Source organism: Coregonus clupeaformis, chromosome 6, assembly GCF_020615455.1.
Source record: "Coregonus clupeaformis isolate EN_2021a chromosome 6, ASM2061545v1, whole genome shotgun sequence".
Classification (NCBI taxonomy): Eukaryota; Metazoa; Chordata; class Actinopteri; order Salmoniformes; family Salmonidae; genus Coregonus; species Coregonus clupeaformis.
The window spans coordinates 21,209,254-21,229,670 of NC_059197.1; the positions used below are offsets into that span (position 1 = coordinate 21,209,254).

General features: G+C 44.9%; 1 protein-coding gene across 1 annotated transcript; it reads right to left on the minus strand.

Annotated features, from left to right (window-relative positions):
* Positions 1 to 18: 18 nt before the first annotated feature.
* LOC121567728 (V-set and transmembrane domain-containing protein 5-like) lies at positions 19 to 8,526 on the minus strand. Its single transcript, XM_041877963.2, has 4 exons — positions 8,084 to 8,526; positions 764 to 1,090; positions 356 to 499; positions 19 to 249 (listed from the first exon to the last, which is right to left on the minus strand). Exons 1-4 carry the CDS (start codon positions 8,157 to 8,159, stop codon positions 203 to 205), a joined length of 594 nt encoding a protein of 197 aa, XP_041733897.2. The 5' UTR covers positions 8,160 to 8,526; the 3' UTR covers positions 19 to 202.
* Between the last annotated feature and the right edge of the window lie 11,891 nt (positions 8,527 to 20,417).

Sequence of the window (20,417 nt, forward strand, 5' to 3'; positions counted from 1 at the left end):
TATCAGCTGTTGTGTCTACAGTTTTCATGTACAGTAAAATAATACATGCAGCTAGTCTTGAGGCACGTAGGTTGACAATCCTTCATCTGTTCCTGGAATCAGTAACTTGGTGATATTTACGCGCTGTGGATGCTTTCATTGATTTATAAAATGTCTCTTTAATCTTAGCTCAGATTGGTTGTTGGGCAGTGTCATCTGGCTGTCATAGATCTTCATATCCGAGAGGTTGCAGCTCAGTTACATAATTCTCTGGAGAGAAAAAAATTAGAAATTCAATGACACAAGAACAATCAAACTTGAGTTGTTTAATTACAAGATGTATCTATTACACCAAAAGCATTCTAAAAGTATTTACCTGGCATCTGTCTCCTCTGTCTCCATGCCTTGATCCGGCAGTAGGCTTTGTCCATGAGCCACATGGAGACCATGAGAAAGCCAGCCAGGGAGGCCAGCACTACAGCTAACACTGACAGGTACTGGAGGTCCTCATACAGAACCTCTACCACACAGGGAGGGAGAACACACAATGTTAATTCTCACTTCCACTAAACTAGCTTACTCATAAATGAAGGTCACTTGAACTACTCGTAAAGATACTGTTCAATAACACCATAAGGCCGCTACAGAAACTGTCTCCAGGACTGAGAAGAAAACAGTTCCATAAAGGGGTTCTTGTAAATGTCAGCTATGATGAAACACTAACACTGTAGCCTAAAGCAAAATGCCACATTGTGATACAGGCCTGCCCCCACTATTCACTCACCTTCCACCTTCAAGACAAATCCTTCATCTTTGCTGCTCCCAGACAGTTCAGTCACAGTGATCACGTAGAAACCGGCGTCCTGAATACGTAGGTCCGACAGTCCCATAGATCCATTAGTGTATGTGTGGACTCTGTCCATGTAGTCCTCTGATACATTGGTATACCCACCAGGTTGCCAGGCCCCAATGTTTCTGCTCACCCTGCTAGACATAAAGGTCCACTGTATGGTGGGAGTTCCAACACAGGAGATGTCCACAGAGAACAATACATCCTGTTGGACAGGCCTGGTCAGACTCTGCTGAGGAGACCGTATCGAGATGGCTCCAGCTGCCAGAGGAAGAACATAGTGGAGGGAGAAAGGGAAAGAGAGAGGAACAGTGGTGGTTAATGTATGATAGATAGAGAGAACCTGATATCTGATTTGTGTTTTAGAATCAGATAAATCAACATATTATGACCCACAAACTGATGTGTTATTGACATGTTATCACCATAGTAACTTACTGACTCCTGTACTGACTCAAACCCACTTGCCTTGGCTTTTTTTGTTTGTTGCACAATTAGCCCCTCAGTTCTGGACAATACAAATACCCACCCTGTCCCCTACTCCCTTACAAAAACACCAGTTAATATTCAACCTCTCTACAAAAGACAGAATGTTTTCAGTTCCACAAAAGACATTACATAACATATTATCCTATAAAAAACACAGACTTTTACATTTATATTGGCCTATTTCATACTGTATGATGGGGTTGCTGTCATCAAATTACTTTGAGATGGCTCATTGGCATGTGATTCTAGCTCTTCGCTCATCTCAAAGTTGATTGATTGCGTACAAAGATTTGCAGATGTTATCGCAGGTGCAGCGAAATGCTTGTTGTTGAAGCTCCAACAGTGCAGTAATACCTACCAATATAAAACAATACACACATAATCCAAAAAGTAAAAAGAAATAAATTAAGTAATATCAGAACGAGCAATGTCTGAGTCCGGAATATATATATATACAAAAATAACGTGCGAATGGACAGTATATGAATAGAAAAGGTGTGTACAGCAGTAGTTACGGTATATAGGATGAACCATGACTAGAATAAAGTATATACAATCAATTCGGAAAGTATTTAGACCCCTTGACATTTTCCACATTTTGTTACGTTACAGCCTTATTCTAAAATGGATTAAATTAAAATTAAAATTAAAAAATTTCCCCCTCATCAATCTGAACACAATACCCCATAATGATAAAGGAAAAACAATTTAATTTTGCAAACATACACTACCGGTCAAAGGTTTTACAACACCTACTCATTCAAGGATTTTTCTTTATTTTTACTATTTTCTATATTGTAGAATAATAGTGAAGACATCAAAACTATGAAATAACACATATGGAATCATGAACTAACCAAAAAAAGTGTTAAACAAATCAAAATATATTTTATATTTGAGATTCTTCAAATAGCCACCCTTTTTCTTGATGACAGCTTTGCACACGCTTGGCATTCTCTCAACCAGCTTCACCTGGAATGCTTTTCCAACAGTCTTGAAGGAGTTCCCACATATGCTGAGCACTTGTTGGCTGCATTTCCTTCACTCTGCGGTCCGACTCATCCCAAACCATCTCAATTTGGTTGAGGTCGGGGGATTTTGGAGGCCAGGTCATCTGATGCAGCACTCCATCACTCTCCTTCTTGGTCAAATAGCCCTTACACAGCCTGGAGATGTGTCGGGTCATTGTCCTGTTGAAAAACAAATGATAGCTCCGCTAAGCCCAAACCAGATGGGATGGCGTATCGCTGCAGAATGCTGCAGAATGCTGTGTGACTTGAATTCTAAATAAATCACAGACAGTGTCACCAGCAAAGCACCCCCACACCATAACACCTCCTCCTCCATGCTTTACGGTGGGAAATACACATGCAGAGATCACCCGTTCACCCACACCGCATCTCACAAAGCCACGGCAGTTGGAACCAAAAATCTCCAATTTGGACTCCAGACCAAAGGACAAATTTCCACTGGTCTAATGCCCATTGCTCGTGTTTCTTGGCCCAAGCAGGTCTCTTCTTCTTATTGGTGTCCTTTAGTAGTGGTTTCTTTGCAGCAATTCGACCATGAAGGCCAGATTCACACAGTCTCCCCTGAACAGTTGATGTTGAGATGTGTCTGTTACTTGAACTTTGAAGCATTTATTTGGGCTGCAATTCTGAGGCTGGTAACTCTAATGAACTTATCCTCTGCAGCAGAAATAACTCTGGGACTTCCATTCCTGTGGCGGTCCTCATGAGAGCCAGTTTCATCATAGCGCTTGATGGTTTTTGTGACTGCACTTGAAGAAACTTTCAAGTTCTTGAAATGTTCCGTACTGACTGACCTTCATGTCTTAAAGTAATGATGGACTGTTGTTTCTCTTTGCTTATTTGAGCTGTTCTTGCCATAATATGGATTTTGTATTTTACCAAATGGGGCTATCTTCTGTATACCCCCCCTACCTTGTCACAACACAACTGATTGGCTCAAACGCATTAAGAAGGAAATAAATTCTACAAATTAACTTTTAAGAAGGCACACCTGTTAATTGAAATGCATTCCAGGTGACTACCTCATGAAGCTGGTTGAGTGAATGCCAGGAGTGTGCAAAGCTGTCATCAAGGCAAAGGATGGCTATTTGAAGAATCTCAAATATAAATTATATTTTGATTTGTTTAACACTTTTTTGGTTACTACATGATTGCATATGCGTAATTTAATAGTTTTGATGTCTTCACTATTATTCTACAATGTAGAAAATAGTACAAATAAAGAAAAACCCTTGAATGAGTAGGTGTTCTAAAATGTTTGACCGGTAGTATATAAAAAAAAAAACTGAAATATCACATTTACATAAGTATTAAGACCCTTTACTCAGTACTTTGTTGAAGCACCTTTGTCAGCGATTACAGCCTGGAGTCTTCTTGTGTATGACGCTACAAGCTTGGCACACCTGTATTTGGGGAGTTTCTCCCATTCTTCTCTGCAGATTTTCTCAAGCTCTGTCAGGTTGGATGGGGAGCGTTGCTGCACAGCAATTTTCAGGTCTCTCCAATAGATGTTTGAACGGGTTCAAGTCCGGGCTCTGTCTGGGCCACTGAAGGACATTCAGAGGCTTGTCCCGATCGCCACTCCTGCGTTGTCTTGGCTGTGTGCTTAGGGTTGTTGTCCTGATGGAAAGTGAACCTTCGCCCCAGTCTGGAGGTCCTGAGGGCTCTGGAGCAGGTTTTCATCAAGGATCTCTCTGTACTTTTCTCCATTCATCTTTCCCTCGATCCTGACTAGTCTCCATGTCCCTGCCGCTGAAAAACATCCCCACAGCATGATGCTGCCACCACCATGCTTCGGGATGGTGCCAGGTTTCCTCCAGACATGACGCTTGGCATTCAGGCCAAAGAGTTCAATCTTGGTTTCATCAGACAAGAGAATCTTGTTTCTCATGGTCTGAGAGTCCTTTAGGTGCCTTTTGGTAAACTCCCAAGCGGGCTGTCATGTGCCTTTTACTGGAGAGTGGCTTCTGTACCATAAAGGCCTGATTGGTGGAGTGCTGCAGAGATGGTCGTCCTTCTGGAAGGTTCACCCATTTCCACAGAGGAACTCTGGAGCTCTATCAGAGTGACCATAGGGTTCTTGGTCACCTCCCTGACCAAGGCCCTTCTCCCCCGATTGCTCAGTTTGGGAGGGCGGCCAGCTCTAGGAAGAGTCTTGGTGGTTCCAAACTTCTTCCATTTAAGAATTATGGAGGTCACTGTGTTCTTGGAGACCTTTAATGCTGCAGACATTTTTTGGTACCCTTCCCCAGATCTGTGCCTCGACACAATCCTGTCTTGGAGCTCTATGGACAATTCCTTCAACCTCATGGCTTGGTCTTTGCTCTGACATGCACTGTCAACTATGGGACCTTATATAGATAGGTGTGTGTGCCTTTCCAAATCCTGTCCAATCAATTGAATTTACCACAGGTGGACTACAATCAAGTTGTAGAAACATCTCAAGGATGATCAATGGAAACAGGATGCACCTGAACTCAATTTCGAGTCTCATAGCAGGGTCTTAATCTTATGTAAATAAAGTATTTCTGGTTTTTATTTTTAATACATTTGCAAAAATGTCTAAAAACCTGTTTTCGCTTTGTCATTATGAGGTATTGTTTGTAGATTGATGAGGAACATAAAAAAAATAAAAAATAAAAATTGAATAAGGCTGTAACGTAACAAAATGTGGAAAAAGTCAAGGGGTCTGAATACTTTCCGAAGGCACTGTACATATAAAGTGGGTAAAACAGTACAGTATGTAAACATTATTAAAGTGACCAGTGTTCAATGACTATGTACATTGGGCAGCTTTCTTCTAAGGTGCAGGATTGAGTACCAGGTGGTAGCCTGCTAGTAACAGTGACTAAGGTTCAAGGCAGGGTACTGGGCAGAGGCCGGCTAGTGGTGACTGTTTAACTGTCTGATGGCCTGGAGATAAAAGCTGTTTATCAGATGCACCTGTACTGTCTCCGCCTTCTAGATGGTAGCGGGGTGAAATGGCCATGGCTCGGGTGGCTGAGGTCCTTCATGGCCTTCCTGTGACACCAGGTGCTGTAGATGTCCTGGAGGGCAGGCAGTTTGTCCCCGGTGATGCATTGGGCTGTTGCAGATGGTGCAATTGCTGTAACAGGCGGTGATACAGCCCAACAGGATGCTCTCAATGGTGCATCTGTAGAAGTTTGTGAGGGTCTTAGGGGCCAAGCAGAATTTCTTCAGCCTCCTGTGGTTGAAGAGACGCTTTTGCGCCTTCTTCACCACACTGTCTGTGTGAAGGGACCATTCCAGATTCCAGGTCGTCAATGATGGGCACGCCTAAAAGTCTAAAGTTGTTTCCAAGTCAGTCTTGGTAAGATGTTAGGAATTTAAAAAATGTATAATATAGAACAGGTTCTTCCAGGTACTGTGTTCCTTCTGTGTCACTCTCTTTAATAACAGATTGTTCTTAGATTGTCTTGCTTGAAACCTGCCAAACAAGCTGATGGCTTCTTGAAAGAAATGCTGTCGGCATGCTCAACCAGTGTCGCTCATACAGCCGATAGAAACTTTCAACTGGTTTTCCCCACTAAGCAACGAGTCGGAGTCAGAGCCCGAGCCTTTCCAGGTCTCTCCTCCACAAGTTACGTGGTCTGAGCCGCCGAAGTCTCCCACCATTAGCTCGGACAAATTGAAAACCCTAGTCATTGGCGACTCCACTAACCGCAATATTAGACTTAAAAATAATCATCCAGCGATCATACATCGTTTACCAGGGGGCAGGGCTACCGACGTAAAGGCTAATCTGAAGATGGTACTGGCTGAGGCTAAAACTGGCGAGTGTAGATGGTATAGGGATATTGTTATCCATGTCGGCACCAACGATGTTAGGATGAAACAGTCAGAGGTCACCAAGCGCAACATAACTTCAGCGTGTAACTTAGCTAGAAAGATGTGTTGGCATTGAGTAATTGTCTCTGGCCCCCTCCTAGGGGGATTGATGAGCTCTACAGCAGACTAGCACAACTCAAACTGATTTCTGCCCCTCCCAAAATATAGAATTTGTAGATAACTGGCCCTCTTGCTGGTACTCACCAACAAACAGGACCAAGCCTGGCCTGCTGAGGAGTGACGGACTCCAGCCTAGCTGGAGGGGTGCTCTCATCTTATCTATCAACATAGACAGGACTCTAACTCCTCTAGCTCCACAATGAGATGGGTGCAGGCATCAGGCTGTTAGCCAGCCTGACAGATAAGTGGAGTCTGCTCCTAGCACAGTCAGTGTAGTCAGCTCAGTTTTCCCCATTGAGACCGTCTGTGCCTCGATCTAGGTTGGGCAAAACTAAACAAGGCAGTGTCTGCCGATCCATGTGAGAGAGACAGACTTGGTCTCAACCTTTAACTCTTTATTAAAGACTCATCTCTTCAGTAGGTCATATAATTGAGTGTAGTCTGGCCCAGGGGTGCGAAGGTGAACTGCAAAGCACTGGAGTGATGAACACCCCTTGCTGTCTCTGCCTGGCCAGCTCCCCTCTCTCCACTGGGTTTCTCTGCCTCTTACCATATTATGGGGGCTAAATCACTGCCTTGCTAGTGCTCTCCCATGCTGTCCCTTGGAGGGGTGCATCACATCGTGCCAGGCTTTTTTCGCTATACTCGACTTGAGTGGGATGAGTCACTGATGTGATCTTCCTGTCCGGTTTTGCGCCCCCTTGGGCTCGTGCGGTGGGGGAGATCTTCATTTCTGCTGTTCTGCCTGCGGCTATGGAACCCTGACCTGTTCACCGGACGTGCTACCTTGTTCCGGAACTGCTGTTTCGACCCTCTCTCTCCCTCTCCCTCTTTCGCTGTCTCTCTCTCTCTACCGCACCTGCTGTCTCGACCTCTGAATGCTTGGCTATGAAAAGCCAACTGACATTTACTCCTGAGGTGCTGACCTGTTGCAACCTCTATAACCACTGTGATTATTATTTGACCCTGCTGGTCATCTATGAACATTTGAACATCTTGAAGATCAATCTGGCCTAAATGGCCATGTACTCTTATAATCTCCACCGGGCACAGCCAAAAGAGGACTGGCCACTCCTCAGAGCCTGGTTCCTCTCTAGGTTTCTTTCTAGGTTCCTGCCTTTCTAGGGAGTTTTTCCTAGCCACCATGCTTCTAAATATGGATTGCTTGCGCTTTGGAGTTTTAGGCTGGGTTTCAGTATAAGCACTCTGCTGATGTAAAAAGGGCTTTATAAATACATTTGATTGATTGATTGATTGATTGGTTTTGAATTGCCCACATGGCCACCTGCTTTCGGTTGTTTAATCATGTAAGATGTGTTGCAATCAATGTGAATTACTGACTCAGACACACCAGTAGAACTAAAGGTGTGTGTGTACACATGATGAAGCATGCACAAATAATTTTGTTACAGCGTGGAAAGAATGACAGAGAAACATTATGGCTGCCAGAGATATGACATGAAACCATCAGTCCCTATCGAAGTTTTGGTGAATTAACAAACCACTGTGTGTCTAACTGTACTATTATTCTGATACACCGGTACAAACCACATCAGAGCAAAGTTGGGGAATACTAAAAGTTAGTCAACTGATACCAGAAGAAAGATTATTCTGAATGTGCTTGGCATACATCATACACCCAGAGGCAAACATAGGCATGCCCTTAAACACACAAGCACTCACACATTTAAACACATACAAATCAGTATTTCCATTTATGAATACATGCTCCAGAAGTGTTTCCATGTATGGGTAGGATACATACCTAGGTGGCACACATACAATGTGAGGCTGAGGAAAATAGTGACTTCCTGTGCGTCCCAGAGCCTCAGAGGCCACATTAGAACCCCAGGTCCATATATTCTCACCAGTACGGAGTGTCTACTGGGTCATTCCACATTCTGGAGCATTTGCTTTTCTCTTCTCTCAAAATCCATTATTTCCTGTGTTCCTCCTTTTATTCTCAGTGTGTTGTTAGTGTCTTACTCTGGTGGAAAACATTCTCTCTCTCTTGTTGGTGATGTTCTCTTCTGTCCTTCTCAGTTCTGTGCTCTCTGGCTACCTAAGTTGCTCTGCCTGTGCAACGACACCTCACCTATCAGAAAGGATCAGCAGGAGATTACTGTGGTAACATTCAAACTAAGAAACACAGAGAGAGAGGGCGGGAGGGAGCCAATAACAGAGTTAACACATGCAGACACACACTCATGCAGAAACACACACACAGAGAGACGTGCATGTACTGCCTCCCTGTACTGCCTCCCACAAATGCACCACAGTGGGTTGAATAACTGGTATTTGAGCATGGACACACCTTGCTGAGCAGGCCAGACAGGAAGGAGTGTCTATTCATAGATCTATTCTAAGATGACTGTACCTCTCTATGATGGCCACATGAATAGAAGTTACAATATAGTACATCACAAATTGTCTTTGCCTATTGGCCACCTGGTCACTGTTGCAATAGCTTAGAATACTAAGTAATTTTTTCCCTCAAAATTGTGACGTTCTGGCTCCGGGACTTTTAGTAGTGAGCCAGGGTTGTCATTTTCATTTGGGTGTAGTTCTATGTGGGATCTAGTTGTTTCATTTCTATGTTTGGTTTTGATGTTGATTAGTCATATGACTCCCAATCGGAGGTAACGAGTGTCAGCTGTCGGCTCGTTATCTCTGATTGGGAGCCATATTTATACTGTGTGGTTTCACCTTGGTTTTGTGGGTTTTTGTTTCCTTGTTGCTGTTAGTCATTATCAGTATTGGACTTCACTTTCGTCATATTTGGTTTGTTGTTTTGATCGTGGTTTCTTTATATTAAAGTCTACGATGTTCGCTCAACACGCTTTGGTCTCCTCCTTTCGACGATCGTGACAGAAAAACCCACCACAAAAGGACCAAGCAGCGCGTCCAGGAGCAAAGGGTCTGGACATGGGAGGAACTGTTGGACGGTAAAGGGTCCTGGACTTGGGAGGAGATCCTGGATGGTATGGATCGCCGACCATGGAGCGGAGACGGTGAGAGGCGACGGCGAGAGGAGCAGCGGCATCGGCAGGGCCATCGTCGGAAGGACGGGGAGGCAACCCCCAAAAAATTTTTTGGGGGCACATGGCTTAGGCGGCTGGGCAGCAGGAGGCTGCCACAGGGAGAAAAGGAGAGAAGGCTACGCAGTACGGGAGCCATTGGCGAGTAGAGGGAGGGAAGTGTTTGTGGCACGGCGTGAAAGACTGATGTGTGTTGCCAGTCCGGTCCGGCCCGTTCCTGATCCTCGGTTGAGGCCAGTGGTGTGTGTTCCCGGTGCGGACCGCCTGTTCCTACTCAAGCACCAGGTCCACGGTGTGCTACGCCAGCCCGGCCCGGCCTGTTCCGGCCACTCGCACCAGGGATGCGGTGCGCGGTCGCCAGCCCAGCCCGGCCTGTTCCTGCTCCACGCACCAGGGATAGGGTCGCTTAGCCAGCCCGGCCCGGCCTGTTCCGGCCACTCGCACCAGGGATACGGTGCGCGTTTCGCCAGCTCGCCCGGCCTGTTCCTACTCACGCACCAGGGATACGGTGCGCCAGCCAGCCGGCCCGGCCTGTTCCGGCCACTCGCACCAGGGATACGGTGCGCGTCGCCAGCCCAGCCCGGCCTGTTCCTACTCCACGCACCAGGGATACGGTGCGCCGCCCAGCCCGGCCCGGCCTGTTCCGGCCTCTCGCACCAGGGATACGGTGCGCGTCGCCAGCCCAGCCCGGCCTGTTCCTGCTCTCCGCACTAGGCCTTATGTGCGTCCCCAGGGTCCAGCATGCCCTGTTGCTGCTCTCCGCACTAGGCCTTATGTGCGTCCCCCAGGGCCAAGCATGCCCTGTTGCTGCTTCCCGCACTAGCCCTGAGATCGTGTCCTCAGCCCGGTACCTCCAGTTCCGGCACCACGCATCAGGCCTACGGTGCGTCCCCAGGGCCGAGCATGCCCTGTTGCTTCTCCCCGCACTAGCCCTGAGATGCGTGTCCTCAGCCCGGTACCTCCAGTTCGGCACCCACGCACCAGGCCTACGGTGCGCCTCAGACGGCCAGAGTCTGCCGTCTCGCCCAACGGGGCCTGAACTGTCCGTCTGCCCAACGCCGTCTGAACTGCCCGTCTGCCCAACGGCGCCTGAACTGTCCCGTCTGCCCAACGCCGTCTGAACTGCCCGTCTGCCCAACGGCGCCTGAACTGCCCGTCTGCCCAACGCCCGTCTGAACTGTCCGTCTGCCCAACGCCGTCTGAACTGCCCGTCTGTACTGAGCCTGCAAAGCCGCCCGTCTGCCATGAGCCTTCAGAGCCGTCCGCGGGACCCGGGCGCTAGAGCTCTCCGCCAGACAGGATCAGCCAGAGCCTTCCGCCAGACAGGATCAGCCAGAGCCTTCCGCCAGACAGGATCAGCCAGAGCCTTCCGCCAGACAGGATCAGCCAGAGCCTTCCCCAGACAGGAGCAGCCAGAGCCTTCCGTCGAGACCGGATCAGCCAGAGCCTTCCGCTCAGACGGGATCAGCCAGAGCCTTCCGCCAGACGGGATCAGCCGGAGCCTTCCGCCAGCCGCGAGCAGCCAGATCCGTCAAGCCAGCCACGAGCAGCCAGATCCGTCAGCCAGCCAGCGAGCAGCCAGATCCGTCAGCCAGCCATGAGCCGTCCAGCCAGGATCCGCCAGAGCCGTCCAGCCAGGATCCGCCAGAGCCAGCCAGCCAGGATCCGCCATTTAGTCAGGTGCTGCCCCTTAGTCCAGTGCTGCCCCTTAGTCCAGTGCTGCCCCTTAGTCCGGTGCTGTCCCTTAGCCTGGTGCTGCCTCTTAGTCCGGTGCTGCCCCTTAATCCAGGTGGGTTTAAGTGGAGGGTGGTCATTGGGAGGAGGTTAAGAAAGCGGGTAGTAACTATAGTGGGGTGGTGGTCAAGCCCGGAGCCGGAACCGCCTCCGGGGAGCAACACCCACCCAGCCCTCCCCTATTGTGGGGTTGTGAGGCGCGGTCCCGCAGTCCGCGCCTTTAGGGGGTACTGTGACGTTCTGGCTCCGGGACTTTTAGTAGTGAGCCAGGGTTGTCATTTTCATTTGGGTGTAGTTCTATGTGGGATCTAGTTGTTTCATTTCTATGTTTGGTTTGATGTTGATTAGTCATATGACTCCCAATCGGAGGTAACGAGTGTCAGCTGTCGGCTCGTTATCTCTGATTGGGAGCCATATTTATACTGTGTGGTTTCACCTTGGTTTTGTGGGTTTTTGTTTCCTTGTTGCTGTTAGTCATTATCAGTATTGGACTTCACTTTCGTCATATTTGGTTTGTTGTTTTGATCGTGGTTTCTTTATATTAAAGTCTACGATGTTCGCTCAACACGCTGCGCTTTGGTCTCCTCCTTTCGACGATCGTGACAAAAATGTGTTTTGTTTAGTCAAGGATCAATGTAAGAACTGTGATCCTTCTGTTTCAGTCTGCAGTCAGCCTTTCTCCTATCTAAAGGGTTTTGTTGTAACACTGTATGCATGAATTGGATTAGATGAGTCCTGTGTTTTTGTCACTTATTCAACCACTCCCAATCGAAGTACAGAAGTAGGATCTTAATTTGATCACCCTGTTGTTGCAGGAAATGTCCTGCACAGCAGGAAATGCAAATGTGTTGTGTATTCGAAGCTTAAAAAGGCTTCTTAAGTTTGTAATTTCCATTAAAAAATCTCAGACTTGATTTGCTCTAACAAAAATGTATTAACCCCTACAAAACTGTCCATTAATTATAATCCACACAATAATTCACATTTCCTGTTGCTGCAGGATTATTTTCCTGCTATGAGAAACTGGTCAAATTAACATCCTATATCTGTAGACCTGTCTACTTTTGGGGTGAGGACCAATGACTGCATATGAATGGACAAAGCCATCGATCACGTGACACCATTCATTCCTATGTGAAGACTCAATAGAGCTCGTCAGCTTGTTGTCCTCAAACCCGGAAATGAGTTACCTCTGGTTCGTTCAGCCATCCTATGGGGAAATAATAGGGTTTTGGGATAAACGCTGAAAAGGTATGTGGTAAACACAGGCTTAGGAGATCTTATACATTTTGTTCTGTGAGATAATATCAGTCAGTTCACATAATCTTTATAAATTATTAAATCTTTGTGCTTTTTGAAATTACATAAATGCTTCAAAATGCACAAAAAGTTGTGTAGCTAATGAAGATTATCGTATAGAAAAAAACGTATAAGATCTCCTAAACCTGTGTTTACCACATACCTTATTTTCGGTGTTTATCCAAAAACCCTACAAAAATGCCATTCATTTCCCCATAAGCTTTGTCCAACGTAACATGGCGGAAGTAGTGCCTACAAAAAGACGCAATTAATATTTCTCTCTATAGCACATTGAAGCCAAATAAAGTTGGTTATGAAGGCATCTCATGGACACAACATGCGCAGTTTGAACTCATCCAAGAAGTGACGTTGCAGGCTAGCGCAGTGCTGCCGCCTCTCGCAGTGTTGCCAACTTAGCAACTTTGTGACTATATTTAGCGAGTTTTCAGACCCCTCTAGCGACACGTTTTCAAAAAAGCGACTAGTGACAAATCTAGCGACTTTTTCTGGTGTTATTGGAGACTTTTGGAGACTCTGACGTGAAAGCACGTATCGTTCTTACTCTTCTCAACAAGCAGCGTGTGCTGCCGTGCGCAGCCCCACCCCCAGGGCCCCACCCCCAGGGCCCCACCCCCAGGGCCCCACCCCCAGGGCCCCACCTCTGTCCCAAAGCACTCACAGGCGGCCCAGTCCTCGCACAGCAGTCCCTCCCAGCTGCAGTCAGAGCAGGAGATGTTCATCCCTCCGCGTCCAGACTGCAAATGAATCGCGCATGCGGGAAGCCGCCGCTGGCTGATCCCGCCCTGGCTTACATTCAGGGCGGGATGTAAATGTAAAACATTTTAAAAAACAAGAATCGACAGAAGTTCATTTGTATTTAGGGTGTTTTTTACTCACTTTCTGTCTCTCCCATGACGTTATTCCTCTCTCCTACAGCCTCCATCACAATTACATGCACATGGCCAATTATGCAAATTAGGTGATGACGTCATTTAGCGACTTTTAGGACAGCCAATAGCTACTTTCCTTACTGAGGAGTTGGCAACACTGCCTCTGACTCCTCTCATTGACACATGCCTGGTTGTTCTTTAAAAGTAATTTCCTCTCAATCTTAAATAAACATGCCCCATTCAAAAAGCCCCTGGTTCTCCTCAGACTTGACTGCTCTTGACCAGCACAAAAACATCCTGTGGCGTACTGCATTATATTATAATATGCCATTTAGCAGACGCTTTTATCCAAAGCGACTTACAGTCATGTGTGCATACATTTTTACGTATGGGTGGTCCCGGGGATCGAACCCACTACTCTGGCGTTACAAGCGCCATGCTCTACCAATTGAGCTACAGAGGACCATTAGCATCAAATAGCCCCCGCGATATGCAACTTTTCAGGTAAGTTAGGAACCAATATACACAAGCAGTTAGGAAAGCAAAGGCTAACTTTTTCAAACAGAAATTTGTATCCTGTAGCACTAACTCCAAAAAGTTTTGGGACACTGTAAAGTCCATGGAGAATAAGAGCACCTCCTCCCAGCTGCCCACTGCACTGAGGCTAGGAAACACTATCACCTCCGATAAATCTACAATAATCAAGAATTTCAACAAGCATTTTGCTACGGCTGGCCATGCTTTCCACCTGGATACCACTACCCCGGCCACCAGCTCTGCACCCTCCCCTGTAACTTACCCATGCCTCCCCCCCGCTTCTCCTTCACACAAATTCAGACAGCTGATGTTCTGAAAGAGCTGCAAAATCTGGACCCCTACAAATCATCTGGGCTAGACAATCTGGACCCTTTCTTTCTAAAACTAGCTGCCGAAATTGTCGCAACCCCTATTACTAGTCTGTTCAACCTCTCTTTCGTAACATCTGAGATCCCCAGAGATTGGAAAGCTGCCGCAGTCATCCCCCTCTTCAAAGGGGGTGACACTCTAGATCCAAACTGTTACAGACCTATATTCATCCTGCCCGGCCTTTCGAAAGTTTTTGAAAGCCAAGTTAACAAACAGATCACCGACCATTTCGAATCCCACCGTACCTTCTCCGCTATGCAATCCGGTTTCCGAGCTGGTCATGGGTGCACCTCAGCCACGCTCAAGGTCCTAAACGATATTATAACCGCGATCGATAATAGACAGTACTGTGCAGCCGTCTTCATCGACCTGGCCAAGGCTTTCGACTCTGTCAACCACCGCATTCTTATTGGCAGACTAAATAGCCTTGGTTTCTCAAATGACTGCCTCGCCTGGTTCACCAACTACTTCTCAGATAGAGTTCAATGTGTCAAATCGGAGGGCATGTTGTCTGGACCTATGGCAGTCTCTATGGGGGTGCCACAGGGTTCAATTCTTGGGCCGACTCTTTTCTTCGTGTATATCAATGATGTCGCTCTTGCTGCTGGTGACTCTCAGATCCACCTCTACGCAGACGACACCATTTTGTATACATCTGGCCCTTCATTGGACACTGTGTTAACAAACCTCCAAACGAGCTTCAATGCCATACAACACTCCTTCAGTATCCTCCAACTGCTCTTAAACACTAGTAAAGCTAAATGCATGCTCTTCAATCGAACGCTGCTGGCACCCGCCCACCCGACTAGAATCACTACTCTCGACGGGTCTGACCTAGAGTATGTGGACAACTACAAATACCTAGGTGTCTGGTTAGACTGTAAACTCTCCTTCCAGACTCACATTAAGAATCTCCAATCCAAAGTTAAATCTAGAATCGGCTTCCTATTCCGCAACAAAGCCTCCTTCACTCATGCTGCCAAACATGCCCTCGTAAAACTGACTATCCTACAGATCCTTGACTTCGGCGATGTCATTTACAAAATAGCCTCCAACACTCTACTCAGCAAATTGGATGTAGTCTATCACAGTGCCATCCGTTTTGTCACCAAAGCCCCATATACTACCCACCACTGTGACCTGTACGCTCTTGTTGGCTGGTCCTCACTACATATTCGTCACCAAACCCACTGGCTCCAGGCCATCTATATAACACTGCTAGGCAAATCCCCGCCTTATCTTAGCTCATTGGTCACCATAGCAACACCCACTCGTAGTATGCGCTCCAGCAGGTATATCTCACTGGTCATTCCCAAAGCCAACACCTCCTTTAGCCGCCATTCCTTCCAGTTCTCTGCTGCAAATGCCTGGAATGAATTGCAAAAATCTCTGAAGCTGGATACTCTTATCTCCTCACTAACTTTAAGCATCAGTTGTCAGAGCACCTTACCGATCACTGCACCTGTACACAGCCCATCTGAAATTAGCCTACCCAACTACCTCATCCCCATATTGTTATTTATTTTGCTCATTTGCACCCCAGTATTTCTATTTTCACATCATCTCTTGCACATCTATCATTCCAGTGTAAATACTAATTGTAATTATTTTGCACTATAGCCTATTTATTGCCTTACCTCTATAACTTGCTACATTTTCACACACTGTATATATATTTTCTGTTGTATTTTTGACTTTATGTTTTGTTTTACCCCATATGTAACGCTGTGTTGTTTTTATCACACTGCTTTGCTTTATCTTGGCCAGGTCGCAGTAATAAATGAAAACTTGTTCTCAACTGGCTTACCTGGTTAAATAAAGGTTAAAAAAAAAAGTTGAAGGCCGACCGGGGTACTGCAGACTGCCATTAAAAACAATTATTCTTATAACTTCTTCTGTGTGCGATTTTTAAATAATCAGTTCAATGACATACATCTGGTGTATTAGAAGCAATTATTGGTACCATGATTGTCTTCGAAACATTTGTTTATTTACACAAAGATTGACATTTTTCTATTCATTATAATGGCGGGGTCCTGTTTTCTGCTAACAATGCCTGCAGTAACGGGGTCAGCCTTGAACTCCCATGGCTTCAATGAGAAGGGGCAGTAGCTCTCCCTTGTTGCGGACATAACCTTGATTGGTAAACAAGAGAGATGGCATTATTGAGGAGCAAGCTCACATAATGCCAACATAACTATATTTGCCCTGAAGAGGGCACTGTTGTCAGCATGTGATGTGCTGTTAAGTGGTTTGGTTTCAAAGGGCATTTTATGTCCCTTCAATAAATATAGGTAAACATGTAGTAGCTGTTCTAACAACCTTGACCCAACTGCAACTATAAGGCAATGTGAGATGGAGTGAAAGGTTGCCAGAGGTTTCATCAAAGGTAACTTTACTCCCCACCAGCTACTAGTCTTAGCAAGACCATGCAAACCTTAACCTTACGTGAGATTTTTCCATGAAGTCTTTGAAAAACATATGTATTCTTGTAATACAGCTTGTAATGCTGTATGTCATCTGTGTCACACATTCCTACAGAGACAGACTGGCCATAGGGCAGTTCCGGCAAATGCCCGATGGGCTGGTCCATCTGTAGCACAATGGGCATGTCTAAATTGGTGTTTTTGCACATACTGTATGTATAATTATTTGGCTAATAATGGAGCCTCTGGAGGACAAATGAGCCGGTGTGTTAGAAATGCCCAATTTCTGTTCCTAGTTGGTCCCTGCATCCCAATATGAAAACTTCTGAAAGTAATGTTTTTTAAGATAATTAAGGGGATTATGTTTGTGAAGTTCTATTAATTTAGTTGTTTGGACTATGATGAGAGAATGCAGTCCAACTGGTTAGGTTATTTCCTGGTTATTTCCCAGCAATGGGGATAACACTATTGTCTGATTAACTGGCAAGACTGTATTCTTAGAACATAGAGAGGACTGAAAAACCACTTCTTCTTCTGTAAGCAGGTCAATTTATGAAATAAATTTGTGCACGCCACAAAAGTGCACACCAAGGGCAAATTTCACAGATTAAGCTCACTCCTGGACTAAAAATCATGCTCATTGAAAGTGCTTTCAGTGCAGGACTAGGCTTGATTTTAATAGACGACAACTAGCAGGACATACATGTTTAAGTCATGTTCAATCCTACAATTTCCATCCTCTACAGTAGACAATCAAACATCATTAGATAATCTGTGAGATTATTATTGTGTCAAATAAAGACCCCATTCAGTCCCTCCATTGTCAGTTGCTCCTCCTCCTTGTCTCGGCTGCATTACTTGAATTTCTCTTAGGAAATGAAGGGAAGGAATGCATTTACTGTAAATGCACAAATAAATAAACCAGTCTGTTTAGGTGAGTACTCAGTACAGTCCAAGGTGTGCCAGTATAAAAGCTGTATCTGTATGTTGCTCCTTCACACTACTGGACAACATGAGGACCCTGCTACTGACAACCGTGTTGCTGGTGCTACTCTGTAGCACTCAAGGTAAGCAAACGTAATAAATAAAGACTGGTTTATAAATACGTTTCTTTGAAATCAAAGAGGAAATATCACTGCAATGATAGGTGCAAGTGTTGGTTGAGGTGTGCTTTAAAAAAAAAAAAATTCAGGGCCAGGGCAAAATTATTAATATGTAGCCTATGTTGCATTATGTCATTGAACTATGTTTGTTAGGGGAAAAGTTTAGTCTTATAACAGTGAAGGATCTCCAACAACTTAGTAAAGGAATGAAAATCTGTACTTTAATATTTATTTTTTGACAACTTTTACATTTACTTCACTACATTCCTAAAGAAAATAATGTACTTTCTACTTTTTCCTGACACCCAAAAATACTAGTTACATTTTGAATGCTTAGCAGGACAGGAAAATTGTCCAATTCACACACTTATCAAGAGAACATCCCTGGCCATCTCAACTGCCTCTGATTTGATGGACTCACTAAACACATGCTAGTTAGTAAATTATGTCTGAGTGTTGGAGTGTGACCCTGGCTATCCTTAAATAAAAAAAACAATAAAATGGTGCCGTCTAGTTTGCTTAATATAAGGAATTTGAAATGATTTATACTTTTACTAAAAGTACATTTGAGCAATTACATTTACTTTTGATGCTTAAGCATATTTAAAACCAAATACTTTTAGACTTTTCCTCATGTAGTATTTTACTAGATTACGTTGACTTTTATTTGAGTCATTTTCTATTAAGATATCTTTACTTTTACTCAAGTATGACAATTGGGTACTTTTTCCACCACTGTCTATTTGATAAGCTAATGATGATCCACACTTTAAGAATCCTATCATCACTTCTGCTCTATATGTGAATTTCTCCACAGTGCTCACACTCAGGTGCTACACCTGTGAGGAGGCTGATGCTGACTGCAAACAAGAGACAGAGAATGTCCACCATCGAGCATGTACTGCAGAACTGTGGTGACTGGTACATATTCCACTTTTCTTCTTTCATTCAGGCCTTTCAATCTCTATCAATAATATTTATGTATTATTAATCAACTTCCTTATTTTCCTTCACAGTGGAGACAGTGACTCGTACCTGCGAGGAGATATGTGCCTCGGGTGTCAACGTCTACTGTTGCCAGGGAGACCTGTGTGAGAACTGACATGATCCACGGAGAGCCATTGCCACTGACTACACACGTTAACCTTCTGTTTAGATACAGTAGAATGTTGTTGGGGAAATACGTTAGAATATGGGGATACATTATAACCTTTCAATTAATTACATTTACATTTTAGTTATTTAGCAGACGCTCTTATCCAGAGCGACTTACAGTTAGTGCGTTCATCTTAAGATAGCTAGGTGAGACAACCACATATCACAGTAGCAAGTAAATTTTTCCTCAATAAAGAAGTTATCAGCAAAGTCAGTGCTGTTATTTGTGATAATCTTCACAAAGACAAAATCTTATACTTTCTGTCATGCAAAAATATCTAGCCCTTTGAACAACTCTCAACTGTTTCTGCTGTCCTTCAAAGCTTGACTTAATGCCATAAAACGATGATATTGATGACGTTTTACAGTAATGCGGATTTCCAATGCCTGAGCTGTGATGCTGGTGTGTCACTTTTATTCATGAATACTAAGAGGCGCCCCAGCCAGGTAGCTAGTGTAGCCTCTCCCGATCACCTCTCTCTCCTGATGCTCCTGACTGGGTCATGCTGGCTCATGGCCTCCTGCCGGGTTGTGGGTCACCAGACAGTGACAATGCCTGCCGGCAGGATTATCTAAATCCCTCTGATGAGGGGGAGTTATGGAGAACCTGTTCCACTCACCTGGCAACTCAACTCCCTCCCCTCTGAAAAAAGTATGCTTGATCATGGTGTAGTTTGCTTTGTTTTCAAGAGATTAAAAACAAAGAAAATGAAAGCAAGCGTATGTTTTGATGGAGAAAAGAAGAAGACACATAAAATCATCTTATTCTGCATTGCTGTAGATAAGGCAAATGTTTAAACGTCGCACTCAGCACACGTCAGTGCCCACTGGGCACAGACATCAATTCAATGTCTATTCCATGTTGGTTCAATGTAATTTCATTGAAATGACGTGGAAACAACGTTGATTCAACCAGTGTGGCCCAGTGGGTGGTCTGTGGCTGGTCATCTTAATCAAACAGGGGAAATATGGGTCACATCTAGATATGTATTTATCTTCCAACCATTATTTCCTTTTCCATTAGAGCTCCAAATTTTAGAGATTGAGGATTTGTGGGTGTTAAAAATAACCCTGGAGCGTTAGAGCCAACCTTCACCCTCCTTTACACATCATGTTAAAAGTGTTTCATTCAATCCTCATAAAGGGGTCAGCATAACGCACACATCCCATGAACAAAAGAGCAAATGTCATCCCCAGAAAACCTCTGATCTTACAGGGCACTTGTATCAATTTATAGTTGCCCAGAAAAGGCAGAAACTGATTTACAGTTTACAGAAACAGCACTGTTACCAGAATTTCTATCTCAATGTTTCAAAAATGAATTTATTACTCAGTCTCTATCACAGAGGATGTAAATCGCTAATAATCAGACCAAGCAGCCCAGCATACAATCATCAGGCTTTATTCATGAGAACGTTCTGAAACAAAATGGTGGTACAATCCTTTTATACACACACACGTCATACAAAAAATCCCACCCCACCTTAGGCGGGCTGTAGTTTTCCACTAGAAAACTGCTCTCCTGACCATCAGGTCACACACACACAC

What these genes read in the sequence shown, in the direction of transcription:
- LOC121567728 (XM_041877963.2), bottom strand. Translation starts at nt 8,159, where the DNA reads ATGTGGCCTCTGAGGCTCTGGGACGCACAGGAAGTCACTATTTTCCTC. An exon ending in ATTGTATGTGTGCCACCTAG is followed by an intron (nt 1,091 to 8,083) that starts GTATGTATCCTA and finishes TTCCTCTGGCAG; the next exon opens with CTGGAGCCATCTCGATACGG. An exon ending in ACAGAGGAGACAGATGCCAG is followed by an intron (nt 250 to 355) that starts GTAAATACTTTT and finishes TTTTCTCTCCAG; the next exon opens with AGAATTATGTAACTGAGCTG.